The sequence below is a fragment of the Hyposmocoma kahamanoa genome, unplaced genomic scaffold (genome assembly GCF_003589595.1).
Source record: "Hyposmocoma kahamanoa isolate Upper Pololo Valley unplaced genomic scaffold, ASM358959v1 66, whole genome shotgun sequence".
In the NCBI taxonomy this organism is placed as follows: Eukaryota; Metazoa; Arthropoda; class Insecta; order Lepidoptera; family Cosmopterigidae; genus Hyposmocoma; species Hyposmocoma kahamanoa.
The window spans coordinates 23,616,008-23,628,777 of NW_020653854.1; the positions used below are offsets into that span (position 1 = coordinate 23,616,008).

Genomic DNA, 12,770 nt, shown 5'->3' on the forward strand with positions numbered 1-12,770 from the left:
GAACCAAGATTAATATCCATAACAATATTGGACGGATGAAATTATACTCAATTTTTTTTATAATATCAAGTGACGGGACGAAGAAGTCGTGCCCCTGGTAGAAAGCTACATGCCTGTCCATGACAGTTGCGGTGCCACTCAGAGCTTTAAATCGCAAAGATCCGAGGGGCACCGCCACTGCGCCTGTCACACTGAGACATAAGTTGACATGTCCCATGTAATTAAGTTAGCTGCTTCGTAAAAATGTCAAAGACAGAGAGTAAATGGGCTTGCACAAACGTTCAAATAAGGGCTCGTGCATAAAAGTGTTAATAATAAAAAAATATTTTCAAGAAAATAAAAGTGGCAGGCCAAATAATCACAGATGGCTAGCATATAAAGAAAACAACAAGGTCTGCACCGCATAGATGTAAGAGTCAACTAAGTAGCTTGAAATTATGAATGTGGCTTATCTCTTACCATCACGTGCGTTTGTGTTTCGCAGTGTAAATAGTACTCGGTGGCTCACTTAAATAAGTCGATTTATTATTTTACGATTTTCACACATCGACGTTTCGGACGTATTGCAACGTCTGTGGTCTCGAAGGGACAGGACCCGTCGTATTGCAACATCCATGGTCAGGGACTGTCCCTTCGAGACCATGAACGTTGCAATACGTCCAAAACGTCGAGGTAAATAGAATATGTTTTTATACACGATTAAGTCCCGAATTTTAAATCAAATAACTTAAATAAGAAATAGAAATCAAGAGATTTTGAAAAATATTTATTGTATTTCTTCAGTTGTTTAAGATTTTTCATTATAATTATTAATACAAAGATCGAGTACTCAGAAAAAATTCCTTCGATCCGGCCGGATTCGAACCGACGTCTTCTAGCTTACCGTGCCAGACGCTATACCAGCTAAGCCACGGAACGAACCAGCGGACCTCACGAATTTTTCTATGTGCTTGCGTCGTATCTTTGTATTTGTTTTTTTCAATTACTTTTATAGTCGTAGCGCCATCTATGAGAAGTCTATGAAAGTTTTATCACCCAGTTAGATATCTTTACAGTTACCAGTCCTGGCGAGAGATGTCGCTATTCAATTCTTCATTATCTTCTTTTTTCTTCTTATTGTATCGATGACGTACAGTAAAATGTTTACCTTCGTGAAAGGATTCTTCTTCTTTTAAATGTTATGGTCCCAACGAAATAATCGATGATTCTGCCGACGAGAAGTAAAAATTACTATGTACGGTAGTTTTGTAAAAGTCATATAAAAATTATGGCAGAGGTGTAAGTATTTGCCAATCAACGTAAGATACTCGCAGGAACGCACGAGGCATATGCACTCCTTGTGTACGACCTTAGCCCGTTCGAATTACGCAAAACGCTCTGTTTTGCAAAGAATAGTACGCACTTATGAGGATAGATTTAGAGACGTGGACATCTTCCATTTAAACCGCACTCAATTTCTAAACATATTGAAGGATCACCCCCAGTTTAGAAGACAATAATTATCAAACAAACAGAGCACAGACACACACACAAACACACACAACACTAAAACATACTTACACTTACACCTTTATAATTTATATAATAATAATGTTATATTTGTATGTAATAATTTAATAATATGTAGATTACCATTCATTTAAGAACTTAATGTAAATTTTCAACATGTTTGTTTTTCGATTAGGCTATAGATTAACGCTAGATAAAGTAACGCTATAATTAAAATGTAATATGACAAACTTTGTTATTGGCTATATACGTATATTATTATGATTGTAAACGAAAATTAAAAAGCTGTAAAGTTTGCAAATAAACAAATAAATAAATAAATAAATAAAAAGGTTGTTGCCCTGGGTGCGCCAAACGGACCTACGGTAACCTATTGTAAACTCGATTTTTTTCCGAAATAACGTTTGTTCGAATTTTCATTACACCGAAAACCGAATTATAACGAAATCATTGTTCTTTCAGGATATGTTGGATGTTTATCACAAAGACGCGATTACGTTCGGTTAGGTTAGGTTTAAAAGAAAAAACATCTTCCTCTCAAAATTACTTTCGAGGTTACGAAAATTCGAGCAAAGGTTATTTCTGGAAAATGTCGTTCCGGACTACTGATAGGCAACCTCGGGGAGGCTCTTTTCATGCACCCTAAGTTTCATCATCATAAAGTCGAACCACCTTTAAGAAGAGGGTTTAGAACTTAGTCCACCATTCTGGCTGGCCCAGTGCTAGTTGGGGACTTCAGATGTTTTCCAAGGGTTACGAACCTTCTTCGACATGCAGGTTTCATCACGATGTTTTGCTCCACCGATAGGGAAAAGTAGTGGCTACTCAAGAGGGACGGCTGACAAATAAACCACCTAAGTATGAAATAAAAAAGACTGTCAAGGAAATGCACTTATTTTATTTGCTTGCCCTTGCCTGTTAACATTAGTTTTTATTGTTTGGGACCAACTGATCGGATGAACAAGTCGTATTCAATTACAACCCTTAAATAATAAGAAGGTACAGGGGATCACACGATACCCGGCTTTGGGCTCATTCGGGTTCTGTTGCAAATTTAAACCGACCACGGGTTCAGAAGCTACACAACCATATTTTCGCATATAATACATACGTATTTTATTTAAGCTCTATATACCAACATAGTTTTCTAATGTGAAAGCGAAAGCTTGGTAATATCCTTGAGCCTATAGTATAAAAAAACAGGTCAATAATGGGCGTAGCCTCCTTAGACATTACTGAACATTTTATCTTAATATTGTACATTATATATACTTATGAATAACCCATCAGAGTCTAGTAATGCGGAAAGTGTTATGTCGAAAACATACTGGAAACCTGCTTTTGTTATGATACGACTAAATGGGATGAACGAATCGTATGCCTAGTGTTAAGCAACACGCCATGGTTGCAGAGCCACTCAGAACTTTAATTCGCAAAGATCTGACAGACACTGCCATCACTTTCTTCACGATGTTTTCTTCCACCGATAGGGACAAGTAGTCGCTACTCAGGAGGGGCGGCTGACAAATTAACCACCTACTTTACGTTTCAAAAGCGGAATGCAGTAATTGCTAATTTATAAACAAGATCATTGATCTTAATTTCTTCTTCCGACACGTTATAAAAATAGAATGCCGCCATTTTCGAAAAAAAAAATAATAACAAATAAGTGACGTAAACAATATTATTATTTTTAAATTGAAATTGTCAAAAGAGATTACTTTTCAGTCAGCCCTTGTATACTTTCTTTTTGTAGCTGAGACTCTATCGATGTTTAATGACGATTCCTACTGTTGTTTTTACAGGTTGTGAAAATGATGATTGTGGTGGTAGTAATATTCGCTGTATGCTGGCTGCCGTTCCACGTATATTTCGTCGTGACGTCGTACTACCCTGACGTGGTCAACTACTCGCACATCCAAGAGATCTACCTGGGCATATACTGGCTTGCGATGAGCAACTCAATGTACAATCCTATTATTTACTGTTGGATGAATTCTAAGTAAGTAAACTTTAGGAATTTGTTATTTTATTAAGGGCACATCTTTCAAAAGTTTACCTATCAGAAGTCCAAAATGATATTTTCCAGAAGTAACGTTTGCTCGAATTTTCATAACCTCGAAGTAATTATGAGAGGAAAATGTTTTTTCTTTTAAACGTAACCTAACCTAACCAAACCTAATCGTGTCTTTGCGATAAACATCCAACATATCCTGAAAGAACGACGGTTCGTTATTATTCGGTTTTCGGGGCAATGAAAATTCATACAAAGTTTTTTCGGACAAAATAAATTCGAATTTGTGATAGGTTACCCTTTCAAAATTAACGTTGTTGTAACTTCGACGCTTTCAAATTTCTACCAATCGGAAATCACTATGCTGTCATAAAGTTAATCTATATCACAGGATAGATATTCCTGTAGGGCTGGCACGACAGAGCGTGATAAGCGCGAGAGCGACATAAAGCGCGATATATCTATGTGAGAATAGCAGTATCTCGCGCTTTATGTCACTTTCGCAAAAGTCGCGCTCTATTGTGCTAGCCCTACTGATCGAAAAAATGGGTTTGATAGTTGTAGGCAAAAGAATCTTGTATTAAAACATTATGTCACTTCTAAAGCAGCTTCTAACTACCTCTGTAGTCGAACGATTACCATGCTGGTCGGCCACGCAGAGGTCCTAGATTCGATTCCCAGGTCGGGAGATATATTTGTATGACCTACATTTATTTCTGTTCTGGGTTTGGGTGTAATTTGTGATTGTCTATGTGTGTGTTCATAGCACCGCGCTACAAGGTTCCCTTATTGTGTGACTGTGAGTGTGTGCCTTAAAAATAAAAAAGAATAAAGTACTAATTTTTTTCACGGCATTCAGTCAGGGTGCACAAAACTTTGTAATTTGGCAAAATTTATATCCTTTTTTGTCTTTTTGTGCTTTTCATTTTATTACATTCATTCTTATTATTTTTAACCGACTTCAAAACAAGAAGGAGGTTCTCAATTCAACTGTATGTTTTCTTGTATGTATGTTACGCGATAACTCCGGTATTTGTGAATCAATTTTCATGATCCTTTTTTTGTGTGGAAAGAGGGTACCTCCATAGTGGTCCCATTTAATTTTGAAGAAAATCATCCACCTCTAAGGGTGGCTGTTCACGCATGAAGATTCATTTCTATAAATAGCGCCTTAATTTTATTATAAGCAGCAATTAATTTAATGGTTGATTTTGCTATTCTCCAATTCAAGGCGTTTTTCTCTCAATATACTTTGCGTAGTGAGAACCTATTTTTATTATCTCCTGTGTCAAGTCCCGTATAGCGGCGAACTAGGGGATGAATCCGGCTTTGTGCACTTTCCATATAATTGTAAGTCAATGCTTTTAATACTTACATTATCAAATAGCGCTTTATTATACCAAGCTTGCGTTATAATTGTATTCTAATATCGTCGGTGTGTTGTAGAAAGAGCCGAAGCGCCATTTCGAAAAATTTTTCGTGGACGCATATCCTTACATTTTAATGACTGTTTTAAAATATTTACGTCCTGTTTTAAAATTCATTTCGGATTTAATTTAAATAGGTCTACAAAATACCGACATTATCTACAGTAAAGTCTATACTAGCATTAAAGGTCCAAATTTTAATTTAATACATTGTAGAACAAGTATCAAAGAGATTGAATTTCAGTAGTTACATGAATTTAAACGGAATTGAAACCATTTTCTTGTTCTGTAGGAATTACAATAGGACGAGTGGAAAGGAATTTTCTTTTATTGCAGTGTTTGTCGTGACTAGGGAATATAATGCAACTACCAAATAGGTAGTCTGTCTTTTTTAAAAATGTGTAAAATGACATTTGGGTTGCCAGTTTTCACAAAATTTTAAGTAGTCATGTAGTTGTTGTCGACAGTTTTATCGATAGACAGTAAAAGAAGATAAATTTTCCAAAAATGTCTGAATTGTGAATGTTACGACGTTCTGATGATTACCAATTGCGTTATTGCCTCCTTCGTTCTTATTTTAACAGTTGACTTAATAATATATGTAGAAATCAATTTTTATTCATATATATTTTAACAAGAACAGCCGGTTCGTAGGAGTTTTTCTTTTTATTCGATTTTTATATTAATATTTATAACAAAGTAATGAATGCAAGCTTTTTTAACATAAATGTCTATGTGCTTAAACGCTTTTGTAAACGATTTTGTAGCTTCAAACCAAAAAGTATTTAATTGAAAGGCGCTTATAAAAGCACGACGTTTTAACGTTTAAAAAATAATCAGTTTTTCCCATCTCTATATACTGCTACTAATGGAGTAATTTTACAAAAATAACTGAATGTCATGTTACTAAATTTATTCAATAAACTTAATATTCGTATTGTAAATGATCGTGTAATAGAAACTGTAATTATTTTCACATGTTTATTGTCTCTAATAATTTAGACTGCAGCACTTGAATCCAAATTCTTGATATAAATTAAAAATATTTAAGGAAATATTAATTTAACTGTCTACTTAAGAAGTAGCCACGTTGAGGCTACAGGCGCTGTATCGACTACAGTAGGATCGAAGGAATTTTGGATGAAGTAGTTTCATAAAAAATAGATGAATTTCATGGTAGTTAAACCATCACGATATTCAATAAAAATAAAATAAATAAGAAATGCCTTTAATGTAACTCTATTTTGTTTATTGTACTTTGAATTGATGACCTCGGTGGCTCAATGGTTTGCGCATGTGGGATTTTGATTTGGAGGTCCTGGGTTGGATTCCCGGTAGAACCAATTTGGGAAAGAACTTTTATAAATTGGTTCTAGTAATGCTCCAGAGAGAATTCCTTTGTTCTGATATACACCGTACAGGGAATTTTCTAGTTTGAGACCAGGTTATCAGTGTGGTTGTATAGCACATTATTATAAATAACTCAATAAATACCGTTACAATGAAGTCATCACACTGATAGAAACGGAATTGCATTAAACCGGTGCGAAAAAAACTCTAAGTCTCTAAGAACGTCGTACGTTTTGCGTCTGTAGTCTCCTTTGGCGTTAAAAATAAGTATAATTTAACTGCCGCTGTGGTCGAACGGCTACCATGCTGCTCCGCCACGCAGAGGTCCCAGGTTTGATTCTCTTTTTTTATAATATCAAGTGACGGGACAAACAAGTCGTGCGCCTCATGGTACGCTACAGGCCTGTCCACAACAGTTGCAATGCCACTCAGAGCTTTAAATCGCAAATATTTTAGGGACACTGCCACTGCGCCCGTCACCCCGAGACATAAGTTATTAAGACCCACGTGCCTGTAATTTTACGAGCACCCTTACGTTTCAAAACCGGTACACAGTAATGCTGACTTTACTGCTTGATGGCAGAAATAAGTAAGGTGGCAGTACTTTCCTGGACGAACTATAAAGAGCTATACTGCTACTAATATTGCATATCTAACAAAACAATTTTAGTTATTTTTGGCGTAACATAATTAAAAATCGAATGTGCAGATCAATCAAAATGTTCTAGAAGATAACCGATGTAACAACGTTGAATAGTCAAGCAATCATTCGAGGTACCTAACAAGGTACAAGACGAGGTTCTAAAATCTCTCACTAGATGTCATCGGCGGCGCGGAATGTCGAAAAATCCAGTACAAAGAGTAAAATTTCGACAACTCGATAACTTGACCCGTAGCTCAGTTGGTAAAAGCAATACTACGGTGCAGTATGGCCGAGGGTTCAAGTCCCGTCGGGTCAAAAAAGTTTTACTGTGTGTTCGATCTTTGTAATAATTAATCATAACAAAAACTAGTGGAGTTAATACACAAAAAATCTCAATAATAACGTTGAATAAAATACAGAAAATAAGCTTACTTCTAAAATAAGCTCTTTCACAAGGAACTCTACTGCTACTAACAAGGAGCTCTACTGCTACTATGTTTCTCTAGGACCGGGAGAAATATTTGCATAGCCTGCATTTATTTCTCTCTTGAGTTTGAGTGTAATTTGTGGTTGTTTATGTGAGTGTCCATGGTACCCTCGATACAGGGTTTCACTAGTGCGGGGTTATGAATATGTGCATTATTTATTTATTTATATAGTGGTAGTAATTTCCTGGACAAACTTTTTCACAAGGAACTCTACTGCTACTTAACAAGTAGGTATTGGCTGGGAATAAGGCTTTGACATAAGACTGAATTTCAAACTCACTTACAAGTTAGAGGATGAGTCCCGATAACTTCACCTGGGGATTCACGTACTTTGTATGCAAAATCACGAAGACAGAGATCATATAAATTAAACATGAGATAAACTTTACAACACAACAGTTTTCTTAGAAGCATTATAGAAAAGGAGAAACGAAAAGAGACAGAGACAGGGTTAGTGTGCGTAGAGATCTATCGAATACGCCACGAATGCACTGCATGTGTGCTGCACAAACGCTGTACGTAAGGCACGCGTGCAATTAAGTGCGCCTCTGTAATGACATCTTATAATGATAAAAATAATAAAAAAAAATAATAAAAAATCATCTTATAATTTTATTTATTATGTAATTACGTCACCACACTATAAACGCACACAGTAGGTATATTTATATATATATATATATATATATTTGCTATATTTAAGTACTTTTGCGATCTATAATATAACACACAGCATTAACACAACGTACAAAGAACACATACGCAATTATTTAAGTAGTTTATTTTATTTTGCGACACACACGTCCGTCACTCATCTCAGCTCAGGGCTCATTGAAAACCAGCGCCACAGTTAATTGCGGCTGTGGCATCAGCTGAATGAAGTCCTGTTGCGTACGCCACAACCGCACACATGACAGTACAACATTTGTAGTTGTTATATTTAGTATTTTTCTGTTTTGCTCTTTGTTTGTTATTGTCTTATTTCATTATATTTTAATTTTGTTTATTACGTCTTTTCGTTTTGTTTTGCTTGTCTAAGTAGTATCAATATTTTTTTTTGTATCTATGTGTTGTGGCGTTGCAATAAATGTCTATTCTATTCTATTCTATTCTAATGCGCGCGAGGGCACGCGAACAGATCACACTACATAATTCACGTGTACAGCTCGCGAGCCATTCGCAAACGCGCGCATTTGCCACATTTGTACGCACCCTTTCACGTAGACGATGTTATTTAGATCAAATAGGGTGTGAGGAACGACCTCTTTCATCGTTAGCCCTCCTTCTTATCACCCTTTTCTCTGGTTCCTGGCCACTTACTTTTGGAATTTTGAGTCGTTCTTTAATCCTTTTCCTTCATCATTCTTACTTTGCTTCGTTCCATCGTCACGCCCATCAAATTCTAGAGGAGGAAAGACGTGAACTTCAACCAAGTAAACCTAACTGCTTTAAAGTAGAGATGAAACGGATAGTTATTTGGCCGGATACCGGATACTGGATATTCGGCGAGCCCTAGGTCGGATAGCCGGATATCCGGCCGCCGGATATCGCCGTGATTAATTGATTAGTGACTGATTGCACTTAACATTGAAAAGAAAACCTTATACGTTTCATCATTGTAAGTACACATTGTATTTGAACTTCAAATCGATCATTTCCGCAATCCTTTCATTTGGTCATCTGGCAAGTAGTACTTAAAATTTAACAAAATTTACAAGAGTTTATAGTGAAAAGCAGCCCTCTAAAGCTGGTCTCGTTTGTGAAAATAAATAGAACCAACTTTTACCACTTAATGCAGAAAAACTGGACTTCATCCACCATAATTTGCCTTTATTGAAATTTGAGCACTAAATTTACAGATAGCGTTATCTAACTCCATAGTTCTTTCAGTTACAATCAATAAACCGATTGTCAATGATCCTGTAGTTACTGTTTATCCTGTTACTATCATCTTTAATCAATAAATCAATTTATTTTACGTACTGATTATGAATTTTTCTCAGTTTTAAACATCCGGTATCCTGCTGGATATTGTTCTACTATCCGGTAACTATACGGTATCCGATACCGGATAGTTACCGGATATACGTTTCGTCTCTATTATAAAGCAACAATAAATATTACATACGAATACAGGCCCTTTTGGGGCAAGTTCATTTACGTTTATGTGTAATCTGTAGAGTGTTTTATATTATTGTACCTGTTTTTATACCACTGCGCTATTTTCTTTTCTTCACCTTTTCCCTACACGTTATTTATACCTACTACAATAGAATTCATGTGGACTGAGCGTTATTCTCATTATTACGCAAGACCCGCGTGACAAGGGGAACTGTAATACTTACAATCGTAAAGATATTGATGTTGTCTTACTTTTCAGAAATGTGATAGTTGACTAAACACTTAAAAAAAATAATTATTCAGAAACATTTCACATTGGTGGTTCGATTTATGTACTACAAAATCATTTATAACTTTAGTTAAACCAAGGCATAAACGAAGTTTAATTCTATTAGGTGATTCTTGGGCAATTACTTCTTTTGAAATTGTGTGGATTGAGCATAAGATACTATTTGTTTTAACATTTAAAATTTGCACTAATGGTGATCTGTACCTAATTAAAGATGATAATTACACACAAATATAAATCTTTACTTTTATCTTTTTACAAATGGAAAGATTGCCTTTATAATTGTTTGAGAACTTTTACTAAATGACAAACTTTTTATAAACTTTCTTCAGAGGGTGCTCACTGAATGCATATACACCTTAAAAGTTTCCTTTCATGTAATGTGTCATGTAACCAAAGTAAAACTGATGAATAAAATCAGAAACGAGTATATTCTGATTGGATGGAGGGATTTAAAGTGGCATCTATACAGGAAAAACTAAACGAAAACCAATTACGTTGGTGTGGCCAGGTAAAGCGTAAAAAAAATGTTGCCGCTTGAAACTGAAACCGCCAAAAGACAATCAGGCAGACTCCAGGCCACTTGGATTAGACCCATTTAAAGAGACATGAAGACAATCAGTGCGCTCTGAGAGACGTGTAGTCATTGACACACTGAACAGGCGATAGATTATTTATTTAAGTACACACGCCAGCACATCAAGCTCAATGTGTTGACGTATCTTGCTCCGTTGAACTGGAGGCAATTTTGGAATAAAATGTATGGTCTGATGTGCCGTTGTCCGTACAACATCGGCGCAAACATAAAGAAACTTACACTGTTTTAACATATAAATGTTTATACGGTAACTTGTACCACTTCAGGTGTATACAGCACTTTGATACTTCCTATGAAATCTACGTCAACGTCATCTGAAATAAATTCAAACTAATCTAATAAATTACAATTTAAATTAATTAATTCGTTAAAAATTAATAAATTAAAATGTTAGTGGACCCGATCGATGTTAGAATCAAAGTGAGGGCGCGCAGCGTCACTTTGCCTGGTGGGTTCAGCATGAGCTGCGTCTGTAGTTTACTTGAAGTGCACGTTTTCTAGAATTCGGTGCCATGTGCATTGTGGTCTTGGTCAGCAAGTTGCCATCGGGGTTGACAGATAAGACTAATATTATGCTCCCCGAATTTTATGAAAAAAAAGAAACGAAAAACAAAATTCGAAAAAAACGATAAAAACGAATTATGTGAAAAAAGAAATAAAATAACAAAAAATAAAATCAGAACAGGTCCAAAAATTAAGTTGGCATAGTGTTCTATGGAGGTATCGAATTACGCAAGGTAACATCAAAAACTTCAATTTAAAAAAATAATATATAGAAAAAACCTACTATCTAAGAGATTATCAAACAAAACCCTAAGGGTCGTATTCCAGAACTGTACTCAATGCTCTAGTCAGGATTTGAGCAGACTTGAGTATGATTTCAAGCACTGAAAATAGGACCCTAATGGAAAGGACTTGAGTATGATTTTCATTGCTCACTGCAATACTCAAATCAGGACTTGAGTATTGAGTAGAGTTTTGAAATACGACCCTAAGACTTCCTCCCTTAAAACAGTTGCGACATTTCGTTTAAACTTATATATTAGGTTGCACTCATAGATACATAGAACAAGTCGTGCGCCTGGTGATAAGCGACACGCCTATTCATTACAATTGCAGTATCATTCAGAGCTTTAAACCACAAAGATCTTATGGGCACTGCGACTGTCGACCTGATACATAAGTTGACAAGCCCCATGTGCCTATAATTTCACCAGCACCCTTCTAAACCAGAACGCAGTAATGCTCACATTACTGCTTGGCGGAGGAAATAGGTAAGGCTACAAAATGTCTTATAATACAATACTAGGTGTAATCGTCCCGTAGCTTGTATCACCCACCAGGATCTTGTACTAGTGTCACCAGTTTACAACCCACGTCTTGTGTTCATCGTCTACCACCTCGCTGAAAGAGTAAATAATAAAAATAAAATGTTTCTTTATTTAGGTGTATACGTGTTTGTTTAGGTGTATGGGTGTATACCCATTAACAAATTTAACAATTCTTTTTACAGTACGTAACAATTAAATTAAATTTTATTAACCGAATATTATTATTATTAATGAAGTAAATAATTAACAATTACATTAAATTGAATTTACGTTACAAATAATATTATAATTCTAGTAAATTTATTTATATTTAAAAAATGGAGTGTTCGCTTACAAAGTGACACGTATCGCATACTGTCCTTATAATTATATTGGCCGAATCGCTCACTCTCATACGAAAAGACCAATGTCTCTTTTGTATTATGGCGAAAAAATCATCTACTCTATTCACGGCAAACATGCCCGACAAAATATTAGATTTTATATCTATTTCACAGATTTCGTCGCGGCTTCAAGCAGTTCTTCTGGTGCTGCGGCGTGTTAGGCGGCAGCAGACTGAGCAGGCACCGAGCGTTTGGCCCGGACCGGCTGGACCGTTCAGTTCGATCCATCTCGCCCAGCCGGAAAAACGGTACGAGTAAGTTCGATACAATAAAATTTTAAATATGATAGCTATTTAGGTAGTTGTTTTCTCATTCCATTTGTATTGTTATAATAACATTGTTTTGTTTTGTTTATATTCTCATTATACATCGTATATATTTTCTCATTAACAAACATTAAATGTCTTTTTCTACCCGTTTAAATTATTTTTGTAGAAACTCTTAGATACCATTAAAAAGATATTGAAATAAATAATAACAGTAAACTCCCTCGGAACACCTCAGCGAACTTAATTTTGGTTAACCGACAGTCAAATTGTCCGGAAATCGGGTACCAAGTACATGGATATACAAATAAGGAATTCCCTGTACAAATGACGCTAAAGGTCATTCTAAAT

The 12,770-nt window shown here is 35.6% G+C and overlaps 1 protein-coding gene across 1 annotated transcript in view; it reads left to right on the top strand.

Annotated features, from left to right (window-relative positions):
- The window catches only part of LOC113231968 (tachykinin-like peptides receptor 99D), a 433,234-nt gene extending 420,801 nt beyond the window's left edge, over window positions 1-12,433 (top strand). The window contains exons 8-9 of the mRNA XM_026466563.1: window positions 3,315-3,511; window positions 12,268-12,433. Of these exons, the coding sequence (XP_026322348.1) occupies window positions 3,315-3,511; window positions 12,268-12,433 (363 nt within the window). The remainder of the gene's footprint in view (window positions 1-3,314; window positions 3,512-12,267) is intronic.
- The last annotated feature ends 337 nt before the right edge of the window (window positions 12,434-12,770 follow it).